The following is a 13,811-nucleotide window of genomic DNA, read 5'->3' on the forward strand; positions in this document are numbered from 1 at the left end:
GAATTGATCGTGATAAGAAACCAGGTAAAAACTGTATCGCTGGCACCTTTCTCAGGTACTTAGGTAGTCAAGGATGATAAGCAAGGGCTGATAAATTGACGCGTTATGTGCACGTAATTGTGAAAGTCGCTTAAATAGCAAGTGTAGAAAAAGTGAATTTGTTATTCACTTTAATCTTACTCGCACACTATTGTCTTGAATGAATGAGCAACAACTGAAGCGTATAATATAGTTGGAAGTACCTATGCTTCTTATGGTACTAAATACTTGTGCGTAATTTGAGTAATTAGTACGAACATTAAGCGAAAAATAGATCGTACCTTTTCTAAAAAAGAGTAAGAACGTCTTGGTAGAGACTTAAATATGAATAAATTAGACACATTAGAATATCTAGTTCTAAAAGGATTGTACTCTACCGATATTGATAATTTAATTATAACATAATTGATCGAAATTTCTCAATTGAAATTGATATCGAACATCAAAAGACATTTCGCTGTGTCTAATATAAAAGAGCGAAACTAAATAATCTGTCGTATGTTACTTATAATTCCTATATATCTAAAACGAATAGTAAACAATTCCAAATCATGCTTAAAAACATACTATCTACGAATAAGAATAAGAAAACATCCCAACCAAATTCCAAATTAACAACATTTATACATAGATTATGTGTCGAAAATCTCAAAACTATGCTAATTGTCAAACAAGGATTGTCTGCTTCACGCGCGAACAGTAATAAAATTACTACGTATAAGTGACGCTTCTTCCATGACATGAATGGATATTAAGCACTCGAAGAACGCATAGTTTGTCTACAACTCACTGTTAAGATTCATGTTACAAATTCAGCCGGTTGATCCAGCGGGGCGGTAAAAGAGTACGAAGAGTCGGTCGAGAATACACGAGCAACGTGAAAAATTTATAAATCCATAGTGTCGGTTACACGAATGGATTCCGAACAATACATATCAAACGCCATATCGTATGAAAGATTCATCGAGTTCTCGCTTTCGAACGACTCAAATGAAAATCAAATAGAGATAAATAAAAAAGACAGAAAAAAATAGTAGAGTCGATTTTTCGAAAGGTCGAAAACGAAACATATAGGTATGGATATTCCTTTCATACGTAATCGAGGCATCACTATTATATGCGACTGACACGCGATTAATCTTTTACGTACACAGGCATCTACTGCGCATTATAAAATGCATATACTGTCTTGGAAAACCGATAATTCATTTACATATAATTAATACATTTACACATAATGATATGTAAGTACATGTACGAAAACATAGCACTCGTACAGGACGATATGATTCGTCAAGATTTACGAGTAATTAATAATTCGAATTCATTTCGCTTCTCGTTTCGTAATTGGTTAGGTTTAAAAACTGTGTTAGATTTCCACCAATAGAGTCTTAGAAGAGAATAATAGCAACAAACATGGCGGATAATGAAGAAGAAGAATATAGTAAACGAGTTCCCAATCTCCGAAATGGACTTGAGAATGTCTCCAAGTACGCTAACCTAAAACATCGATTATTTAAAAAACTACTTATCGGATGAAGATGACCCTTATATAAATAAACATGACAAATGGTAGAGAATGTTACGTAGAAAACGTTACCTTGATATCATAATTCGATCCTGAGTTATTAAATGGTCACTTTTTCCACGAGACGACTGCTCGAACTCGGTTCTCCTGGTCTCTCTCGAGGGAACGCGCGCACACGTCAAAACTACTCGAACGCATATTCTATTATAGCTTTATGTACAACTAATTCACTGCAAAATGTCACTTTTTACATTTCTCTTTATCACTTATCAATACCTATTAGTTATCAATCGATTAACTAAACCCAATTAGTCGTAATCTAGAAACTACACGATAAACTAGATCGAAAAAGTTAAGATGGCTATCGTATGATGCTTCTGTAAGTTACTCGATATTCGATTTCCCACTGCTATTAATCGATAACTAGCAAAGGATGTAAGGTCGATGCGCGAGATGTATCGATTCTCGTATTCATGCAATACCATATGCAATACAGAGCGGCTTGCAACACTGATTGCTTTTGACAGATAGCTTATACGATATTGGAATAATAAAAAAGAATTGTCGTGAATATTGAATATTATTCGATCTTACGTGTGAAACAATACCAACAATTCCATGCAACGTTGTCAAGCTTATTGTTTCGCAGTTGCAGAATCCGGCGGGTTTCGATCGATTTTCTAATATTCACTATCGATAATCTTCGATGTGATGTTTTCAGCAATAACATACGGTATGTATAACACCACACGTTTCCTTTTATCTCTCTTTATGTTGTTTACTCGGTACATTAGCCATTATTCCTGCATAAATGCGTGTTAACTGTCTCTTAATCTATCCACCATTTCTTCGTAACCTCAAACGTGATTTACGAGCAGAAAGGATGGTATAAATCATAAATATGATACAGCAATGATTTACTGAGTTGAATAAGGGAAGGTAAATTATTATAAGTATAATAAGGTATATTTTCAAACTGAATTGATAAATTTAATGTAATTGTTTTTTAGCGACAATCTAACCTAGTAGATACACTCAATTTTCTCATTTAAGAGGTTAGTGTAACTTTCTATTTTCTAGTATCTCAAAATTTCAAATATTGTACGCTAGATTATGTTTCTCTAGATTTTGATCACATGGTTTTATTTACAGTTTCCGGCTCGACTCGTTCGACAGAGAATAAACGCGTGACGTTTTTGTTAATCTTCGAAAGTGACTCATCATAGAAACGATTTCAACATTTGATAGAAGATTTTGAAGCGGATCCTGACGTACCATTAGATCCACGAAGAACGCGCCACGCCCTGCTTTCGACGTTGCCGTGTCCGCGATGGACGGCCCGCATAATGAGAAACACGAATCAGTGGCCTCATCGTTCTCCCGTATCTTTAGTCGCGTGCGCTGCGACTCCGTGCGCGTTTGCCTTTGCTTATCGCGTTCTTGCGCAGCTTTAATTAGCTAGCCGCCATCTCTTGGTCGCTATGCTACTTCTACGTACTTGCTTGTTCCTTTTATTTCTTTTGCAGTCATATATCTTCGCTCATAACCATAAAGATGGTACGGCGACGCTTCGAAGCATATATCAACAAAACACGTGCGAATTAGATGGACCATAGAATGTGCTTGTTAAGATACCAACGCAGTTAAAAGACATACACACAGGTTTCGTCATTTCGTAATACTGTTATTACACAATCAGTATCGGATTCTAAAATTAAATCAGCTCTCATCCCAGATTTGTCACGTGTAGATTGTCGTGTAAACCGAAGTAACAAAGTTAAACATGTCGCGTTTGAATCATTTGGAAATTTAAAATAACGAAAGATTACTTTAAACAGAATCCTGATGGCAGTGTTAAGGAGATTAAGGAGGTTACTTTAAAAGCGTGCACTACAGCAGCGACAACGACGACGAAGAACAAAGGAGAGCATTGCTTATGCAGGGGAAAGAAGGAAAAGGAGGGGACATGCCATAAGCTGCGTACCCGCGGCACGCCATCTACATCGGCTTTGTGTATTTCATGGTTGCGCAATAGCGCGCGACTCGAGAAAGCCGAGCGCGCGACGCACGCTGGCATTTTTGCTTTTGTACGTCGGTCATAGGGTTGCGCACAACACTTCGTCCAACAATTGATTGCGCTTCAAAGGGAGGCGAAACTCGAATCGGACGGCGAAAAGGGAGAAGGGGAAAAGTGAAGTCGTAAAAGAGGGTACGCAACACCCATCCCGCGACAAACCGTACCGAACAAGGGCACAGAAGGCAAGAGAGACGGATTACCAACATTACAGTCAAACGGAGAACAAAGGGGGAAGGGTGTAAAGAGAGAATGGAGGGAGGACGGAAGACGCAGACAAAGAGACGAAGAAAGAGGAAAGGTGCATGCGATGAGAAAGGGTGGGGAAGAGGAAAGGAAAGGAAGATCGGTCTCTTGGTGCAGAGCGTAGTGGTTATAAAGAGAAGCGGCATCGCTGCACGGCTACTTGGCTCTCCAGGGCCAGGATATTTCAATACCGACGGTGGTCGGCCACCGCCGACGTGGCTACGAAGAGGGGAAATGCTTGTGACGATGTGCGCTTGTACATATATATATATATAAATGTATATATGTAAATGGTGTATATATGTACTTCCCCTTGTACCCCTCACCCACGTGCCCGCCCTACGCGACAGCACATACGCGGTATATACGGCTTTACACACCCGTGGGCGTTAAAGAGAAAGAGAGAGAACGAGATATGACCGGTGGCACGGTAGCGCGCTCCGCTATTCGGGTTTCCTGCACGAGGGGAAGAGTGTGATGGGGAGGGAGAGAATTTGCTGTCTCTGTTTGAACATACACAGAGGGGGAAAGTTGCGGCAAAACGGAAAGGCTGTTGTCGAAGGGGAATACAGGGACGCGCGCGGCACGGCGATGGGGACCTCGAACTGAACCGTCGACCGACGATCGTCCGTGAGCCCGCCTTCTCGACGAGTCGAGGGGAACGGACGTGGGCTGTGCCACTCGTCGATTGGTCGCCGTGCTCAGCGGGGTTAGAAGCGTTGGTAGCGCCTCGAGAATCCCACCAATCGAGCGCCACTGTCGTGGCTTTTTTATCCTGCTATTTGCGCCGAAGGACGGAGAAGAGCAGAGGTTCCCCCATCTGGCTCTCTCACTCCTTTTGTATCCCTCTCCTTTTCCTTTGCTGAACCGCTCTCCCTATGTGTTCGTCGGCACGGAGAGGACACTCTCGTTTCGGGATCCGTTGAGGTTGCACACGTTTTCACGAACAGTGCCGCCGGTTTTACTGCGACGCGCTCTATTCTACGTTGATCGTACTCGATACCGTGTGTTATCATTCCGGCGAGTTTCCGATTTTTGCGAATAGTCCGTTCGAAAACGTCTGTTTATTATAAAAGCATCGTATGCGATGCCGTGCGGTAGTGTTATGTAGTGTGTGACAGTACGTCGCAAGAGGATACAGTGTTGCCAGATCGTGGGCGCGAATCGACACGGCAAAAGCGGTACCTTGATCGCTTGAAGCATCGTGATTAAATCACGCGTGTGTTTCTAGAAGGACACATCGATCGATTCGTTTTGTTTGTGATAACAAGTGATAAACGTAACGACGGCATAGTCGATTCTCGAGTTAATCGGGTAATACGCCAGTGACATTTGGTGCGGTGCTATCGACGAAATAGAGTTGGCAACGTTGCATCGACTGGTCTCTCACACAAATATACGCATACACGTACCTAGAAGGGAACTTGGGGTGGCTGGCTAGCAGGCAGGCGGCAGGCAGGCAAGCAGGCAGGCAGCTTTCTTGTTCCGAGGACGGCGCTCCTGGTCGCGCCGTCTCTCTTTTCTACCTCCATTGCGCTTGCTCTTCTCTCCCTCTTCTCCCCACCCTTCTCGTCCTCGGTCACTCAATCACACTCTCCTTCTTTTGCTTTCTCTATCTTTCTCTCTCCGTTGTATGCGCGGCGCACGTACCGTTGAGAGTTTCTCCCTTCCCCTTCTGATACTCTTTCTCTACCGTTACCCCCTCCCCTCCTAACCTCGAGCGGGTCGGGCGAGTCCACTAAGCTTGCGAGGGGAGTTCGGCAGACCTCGGCTCTAGTCGGCCTCGATCCGCAGAATGTGCTAGACGCTGTGAGTCGATCGCTCCAGTTTTTACATATTCGTATATAGACAGACTCAACGCCGTTCACGAGGCTTTAAAACGTCCTATTGCACTTCGTACACGGATCCACGAGTTTCCAGTGCCTATATCGACGTTAGTTTTCACCATCAGTTTCGGACGCACTCGATCAGCGTATATCCGTACGACGGCCATGTTTGGTGTTTACGAGGTGAGGGGGAATTGCTGACGTCACGAACCCCGATCTTGCACGAAGGGAGTAGCAGCACCAGCAGAAGCAGAAAACGTGTGTTGCCGGCCAACACCAGGCACCACTATAAGTCTCGATACCAATTCGGAGACGAGACACACAAGTCAAGCGTACTCGTATTCCTCGACAAATATCGTACGCAGATTTATCCGTAAGGTGAACACACGTAGAAGAAACTCGCGGCGCGCAAACTGTGCCGCTTGAAATTCCCTTCCCGATGGGACGTGCGTGTACGCCGACTTCGCTCGTGTTCGCCGGTCTTGCCGCGACTACTGGCCTTTCAAAAAACATCGGTCGCATTGCCGCCTCGCTGCTGAAATAGCAGCCACTCTAATCACCAGTCGGTCGACTCAGTCCCGATCAGTGCGAAAAACATCGAGCAATGCCGAGTCTTCTCGTATACGAGACAACACGTGTTTATTGTGTTTACACGGTGTGTCATCTCGATTAAATTAGAGCATCGTGGTCAGATTACGGCATAGGTACATATGGTGTTACGTTACTCAGTGTGGTTTTTTAGTGACACCCTCCACTCTCTTATTGGATATATTAACAGCTTTTATTACGGATCTAACGAACAAGGATTAAAAACATGGATCTAGGTGACAGAGTTTACGCCGCGGAACGGATTATAAAGAAGAGGGAAAAGCGGGTAAGAGAAATGCGAACCGTCACCAGCAGATAGCGCCACTACATGGAATCTGTTTGTCTACGCGTCGTTGCCGGTTCCTCCTCCCCTCTTCGTGATCTTTCTCTTTCCCACCTCTATCGTTTCGACAATTCTGCCCCTCCCGTTGCGATTTCTATCATGTACGATGGTCTCGATATCTCTCATCGAACTCGAACAGGCACGTTTTATTGGTACATTAACGTTTTATAGGAAATACTACGTTTATTTATTTCGTTATATTGTAAATATGCCTTTAAATATCTATGCATTACCGCGTGCCTTTTCGGGAAAAATAAATGTTATGATAATTTTCTTTTTCTTTTTAGTTTTTAATTTTCAAACTCATTATTCATTTAATTTATTCGAATTCTATTAATTGATACTTTTATTACAATTTACTACGATTTATTGAAACACTTAATGAAACTTTGTAATAAATGAAAGGATTACTAAATTTCTAATCAATTTGTGAAACTTATTGCTTGCTAATTAACCCAAACAATGTTTTCTTCTGAAAGATAAATGGGTCATAACTATATATGTAGCGTATAACACGTGATAGTAATTGGAAGTCTACAAATATACTTGAATTTCTGATTAACTTAATTTTACAAAAATTTTTTAATTCTCAGTTGACAATCGTTTCATTTCCTTATATCACGACTTATGAAGGCACAAACTAAAATATCAGAATTTCATAACATTCAAAATTCGCGCCAGAGATATTATAACATGTTCGTAATCATATTCACACCATATGAAGGTGATTACACAACAGTCTATTATTCTTGTCCAAACTTACAAATTCAATATTTCAATTAAAAACGCGCTGACATTCAGGTTTCAAGTGGAGAATTCTCCAAATAATCTCGCATTAAACTTATAATAATATTGATTGATTTATTATTGCACCAATATCTGTGATATGGTTGTTTGAAAACGGTCGCGATTTATGCAAGAATTTATGCGTTTTTACCGTGGCGGTGATCTTCGGAGTAACGACATGGTCTCGGCTGGCAACGTTGTAAATCGACATAAAACACGCGAGATTTCTCAGCTGCGAGCGGCTCATGCGCGATAAAGCAACGTGTCCTATACCTGCACAGTTATGTCATTGTTTTCCAACTGTCAGACTAGCTGCGCACCTAGAGCGGTCGGCATGCTTTCGTTCGTTGGCCGACGGCCAATAGGTGAGCCGTATCAGCGGTTCTCGTGGAAGTCAACGCCGCCCGTTTTATCGACCGTACGCTCCTACGGAGATGGATTCGAAAATCCGTCGTTCCGACGCAGACGCGCGAAACGGATCTTTGCAATCGGCCACATTCTGACATCGTGATCAACGATGACTGGCGCCAAGGGTCTTTTTATCGGTCGACGTATTCAAACAACCACTCATACATAATACATAACTATTATGTTTGTTATATAAAAATTCTATAAAAATAAGAAATTAAATTATGTATCAAATGTGTTCGTCATAAATTATGCCTGTATATAGTAAAACAAAGAGGATAAAGTCGTAGTCATTGCAGATCTATTTTTTATCATTTTATGTGATATCGAAATAGTTCAATTCTTAAAATTACGTAAAAATTAAAAATTTAATCATGTATCAAATATCCTTTTGCAAAATGATATCTGCATATAGTGTATTAATCCATTAAGAATAAAGTAGTGGGATAATGTAGGAAAATTGCGTAAACGTAATATTATTGAAAAAATAAGTTAAATAAATTATAAAGATTATCGTTTTACGAAAATATAATAAATATGGCGTTAACACCACGTTGATTTTTAATGAGTTATTAGAAAAATTGTGTATCAAGTACCCTCGTGAATTTTCATCTGCATATAGTACGTATGTTAATATGAAAAGGATAAAATCGTACATCGTAGTCATAGTCTTATCTCGATTTCTCATTGCGTCTATGTCACAGATCTGCAAGATTTGGAAGAGTGCAATGTGCATTGCACAATTCAGTAGAGATTGTAAAAATCTTCTGGTTTCTATTAAAACGCTTCTCTCTTTTTTCTTTTGGTAAAAGCGTCGTACCGGGAAATGGAGGGACGATTTAGGGGATGATGTTTCGTTAGGCTACTTCCAGATGGAGAAATGATACAATTCCTGCATCTTGGTTATCTTTCAATACATAATTCGTTAGGTTTATGAGTAATTCATTAGGGCATAATTTTGTTGATAGTATGATATTGGGTATTTTTATCTGATTTAAGTACTGATTATATTAATATCGTTCCTCTTGTATAAATATCATAAGCGATATATATGTGTATTATAGTAATTCATTGAATGTAAACTAATTTTATAGATGATGAATCAAGTTTAGGATACTACTTTTTGTTACTCTACATTCACGATCTTAACATAAAGGGAGTAATAATTTGTGCATATTAGTACTCCTTGGAGTTTCTTATAAACATTTATTTTACAATAGTTAGATTTCCATTCTTTATGCTTGCACATGTGATATAGCTGCAAAATATTACACTAAAAATACTGGTTTTTTTTTAGTAGTACTTCGTGTAGCATTGATATAGATGAGCTTCTAAAAAATTTTAATTATTATTAAAAATATAACATAAAAATAATAACACGCTAATAAAGATACTTCATTTTTGAACTGCATAAAATTATTTAGTTAAATTTTCAATTAAAAATATCGGATCTGTATCTTCGTGAGATGTATAATTGCCGGATTCATTTCCATATTTTATTCTTATAGTTATGAATTATTTGTCATAAGTGAATGATTTCTGTTTCTGCCAGGGCAAAGTAGAGTACTTCGTAAAATGGAAAGGATGGAGCAAAAAGTAAGTTAAAAGTACAATTGATAAAGTTGTTAACAGGTTCATTATCATTAACAGATTATGAATGTAAGCGTTTTCACTTTTTACAGACACAACACATGGGAACCCGAAGAAAACATCTTAGACGTCAGGTTAATTGAATTATACGAAGAAAGTCAAAAAGGTGGAGATGTGACTGCAAGGAGACCTAGGCGGAGGGATACTAGATATAACGTAAGTAATTTATTCATATTCGCAATTCATGTTCGCAAAATTATATATATGTAATATGATAATATATTACTGTGTACTGTAGTACATACTGCATATTTTCTAATTCAAATTTTCAAATTTAAATTATTGACATTACATTTAAATGTGTTTCTAATTAAATGTGTGGAAATGGAAATTATTAAAAATTAAGCTTTCATTCAATTATATTGAAACCTTTTTCATTCTTAGCAGTAAGATAATTATTGTATTTTCTTCTATAATTTTTAACGTAAAATTGTACAAATATTTCAATAAACTAAACCATTTTTATAATTCACAGGAACACGTTTTGGCTAACTTGGTCGTCGAGGAAGAGCCCGGCGGAGACGAGAGAGTTGGAGAAGATAGTCAAGACGAATCAACTATCGGTAGCACCTCCGCGCCTCGCCTAAATCCCGTTGCACCTGACGAAGATACGCTTCCGAGTTCCGTCGATGGGCACGAATCGCCAACAGCCCCAGAATTATCTGCATCCGCGTTCAGTGTTGATTCAGATTGTTCCAATAGTAGTATAGACAGTCCTCTACTGCCTAGGAGAGAACCGACTGGTACGAAAAGAAAGGCCGAGGTTCTCAGCAAAGAATCGGGAAAAATTGGTGTTACCATTACTACGAGCAGTCCAAGCAGTGGTAGTGGAAGTCCTCCTCCAAACAAAATACCTCGACTATTGCCCCTGAAGAGTAATCCAACGTCTCCCTCTTATCACGTAAGTATTCGTTCATTCCTCTTCTTCTCTTCGTCTTATGGAGTTTATCTATAGAGTTTAATCAGTGCTAATCTATATTTTGAATTTATAGATAGTTAACAAAGTGTTCAATTATATACAACTAATCACAGAAGTGTCCATAATTTCGAAATCTATCAAAAATTTGTAGCATATATTATAATAAGGACAAAAAATAATAAAATAAATAAGGAATACATTGAAATAATTTCTAAAATAATAAGCATATGATTGTAAATACGTTGCAGAGTCACAAGGTAAACGGCAGGAGGCCGTCATCGTCAAGCGTGAAGTCGACACCGGAGGAACCGCTGCCAGCGGTGCCGACGACACCAGCTCCAGCGGTGCAAGAGAAAAAGCGTGCCGAAGCTGACGTGCCTCACGGTCCTCCACCCTCGCTGCCGCGTGCACCGCCAGCACCTCTCTCCCCTCAGATAGACACGCCTTTGGAACAGCCTACCAAAAAGAGGCACTTGTCTGAGCAAAAACAAGAGAAGTCGAACGGAGCTGTGACAGTAGACGCGAACGGTCACAAGTCACCTAGCCCTACGGATTCATATACAAACAACAACAGGTTACCGACCGTCGTCAATGGGCATCATAGTCATAACAATAGCAACAATCATAACAACAACAGTAATAGCAACAATAGCAATACATCGAGCGTGAAGCAAACGGAAATCTCGAAGACCGACATGTATGTCCCTCTTTCAAGTCCTGGTACGGATTACTGGCACGCGCGGAATCCAGTTGCCGATCAGGTGTTCATTACAGACGTGACGGTAAATTTGAAGACCGTTACCATCAGGGAGTGCAAGACTGAAAAAGGATTCTTCCGGGAAAGGGATCCAAAGAGCGATATCTATTAACGATCTTTAAATAAGGACGCTTTAACGCGAATTTCTAATACTGAACCAGCTTGTAAATATAAATTATTTTCACACGTTGAAGTGTAGAGTCGAAAATACTGAACACACATATATATATATATACACACATATATATATATATACATACATACATATACGTATATATATATATATATATATATATATATATATATATATATATATATATATATATATATATATATATGTATGTATATACGTATATGTATACTTATATTATATGTCGGAGATGAAAGGACACCGGAGCCTTTCCTCTGGAACTTCGGGAAAATCCGTAAAATTGTAATTAAAGCTTACAGTTTGTGATTAAATAACTTACCGTCATTCTACCCAATTGTACTTGTTGGCGATCGGTTATAATAAACTTGGGCTCAAGGCGACCATCAGCCGCCAAATGTAGCCGCGGTCAACGGGACGGGCACTTCTAACAAAGGTACGGAGGGATAGTATGACCCTCATTAAAAGAATACCCTTAGAGGTACCTGACAGTACAACATGCCAACAGTTCCTTCGGACAATGAATACCGGATGTTGAGGCACTTACATAGCACAAATCCAGTTAGCCCGAAGATCCGCTATAAAACCTGGGTTTTTTCGGTAATTAAGATTCTTCAAACGGACAAGCAGTCTTTGCCCCAAATTTGCCAATTGACAGCGACGTCAATTTCGCTTACTTTCGGAACGAGGGCTATACTCGACGAATCCGATGAACTCGTGTCCGTGGACACATCCCATCATAGCTTTCCTCGGTGGCATCATCAGGACGAAAATTCATTCTTTCTTGAGATCTGATCGACGAAGGGAGTAGCGTCTTACGATCGATGAGTGGTACACGTTTCAGTTAGAGCAAGTATATCTATTCTCCCGTTGACCGTGGATTTGTTATCGAACTCAAGACCAACGTAGTATCGCAAGTGCCCAACCACCGCGGTTGATCGTCGAATCGGTAGTATTACCAGGCCGTACCTTTGTTATAACCCCGTGATGGCCCATTCCAAGATCTAGCAAACGCCCACAACTCTATTCCTGACGCTTCTCCGACATATATATATAAGGACTTTTTCTAAAAAAGTAAAACGGACTCTTTTTTGGTGATTGCGAAGAGGATGGTCGAGGTTATGTGTAATTACAAAGAAATTGTTCAACTCGCAGTTTCCTAGAACAAGATGTTACGTGAACCTAAAATTGGACGTGGATTTGATTGGGGAGAAAAATTCGAACGGTCAGTTCCGGCGTGTCGAATAGAAAATTATCGTGTAAGTCGGCGGATAAAAGATAATAAGACTATCGTTATGCGACAAATAAACGCGAAAGAACAATGGTACACGAGTCACTGTCACGTCGTGGCATACACTTGTACATTTTAAAGACGCTTGATAGACCGTAAACTCTGTGTACGAAAATCAGACAAAAAAGAAAATGCAAAAAGATCTGAAAGAAACATTTTAGAGGATAAATAACATTTTCTCATTGATTGCATTTCCGCTTGTATTAGAATTCTGCAGAAAAAAAAAAGGATAAAGAATGGTGGAGTACCATTGTAAATTAGTTAATTTCAAATTTTAATATGATAAAATAGTACAGATCTGGAAAGAAATATTTTTCTAATTCATTTTTAGAATAATCAAAGCAGCTTCGTAGAAGCGTTTTAAGAAAATACGAAAAAAATGAATTTTCGAGTATATAGAAACAAAAGTAACAAAAAAGGAACTAATGTTATCTTGATGACGTATTTCTCAGCATTATGATATTATATTGTATTTAACTGATGAATATCACACTCATTTCTTTTTCTCTTTTTCTTAGCGAGTAATATTTTGTCACAAGAAGAAACGAAAAGAGATGTACCATTCGTTCGTAGATTTTAGATTTGTTTAGAGGCACGAACGCATTATTGATTTTTTTTTTTTTTTTTTTTCAAGTTGTTATAGCATCACACTCACACAAACAGACCTACACACACGTACACATACAGTTCAATGCACAGTGACAAACAAGCTGAAAAAGGGAAGCAAAACGATGTACGTTATCAACAACGTAGTACATGATAACTTTATAATCTATATAACATGTTTTATATCGGTTGTCGGTGTTTTTGTTACGAATCGATTAAGTATTGTTTAAACGTGTTAGATGTTGCATTTTTTTTTTTATACCTTCAAAGGTATCTTTTCTTTCATTTCCCTTTTTTTTTCCATTTGAATTTAAGGACTGACTGCGTATTATACGTTTTCATACACGCGACATTTAATTCCAACCATATATATATATATATATACTTACGAATATGTATTTCGAGAAATATTTATGCATATCCTTGAGAGAGCGCCATTTTATTTTTTTAAGATGGGTTGTCGACGTGTATTCACCAAATAGGAATGTTCCTACCTCGAAAACGGTCATCTTGAACAGAGAATCGAGTACAACCAAATTCTAACGATCTTCTATCCAAACAATGTAATTAATTAATGTCGTTAAACTTCCTCAAAGATTGAC

General features: G+C 39.1%; 1 protein-coding gene across 1 annotated transcript; it reads left to right on the forward strand.

Moving 5' to 3' along the window:
* The first annotated feature begins 4,739 nt into the window (after window positions 1-4,739).
* LOC117209186 (polycomb group protein Pc) lies at window positions 4,740-11,357 on the forward strand. The gene is made up of 5 exons (XM_033450884.1): window positions 4,740-6,587; window positions 9,391-9,434; window positions 9,521-9,644; window positions 9,964-10,389; window positions 10,656-11,357. Exons 1-5 carry the CDS (start codon window positions 6,528-6,530, stop codon window positions 11,274-11,276), a joined length of 1,275 nt encoding a protein of 424 aa, XP_033306775.1. The 5' UTR covers window positions 4,740-6,527; the 3' UTR covers window positions 11,277-11,357.
* The last annotated feature ends 2,454 nt before the right edge of the window (window positions 11,358-13,811 follow it).

The sequence above is a fragment of the Bombus bifarius genome, unplaced genomic scaffold (assembly GCF_011952205.1).
Source record: "Bombus bifarius isolate JDL3187 unplaced genomic scaffold, Bbif_JDL3187 scf7180000008166, whole genome shotgun sequence".
In the NCBI taxonomy this organism is placed as follows: Eukaryota; Metazoa; Arthropoda; class Insecta; order Hymenoptera; family Apidae; genus Bombus; species Bombus bifarius.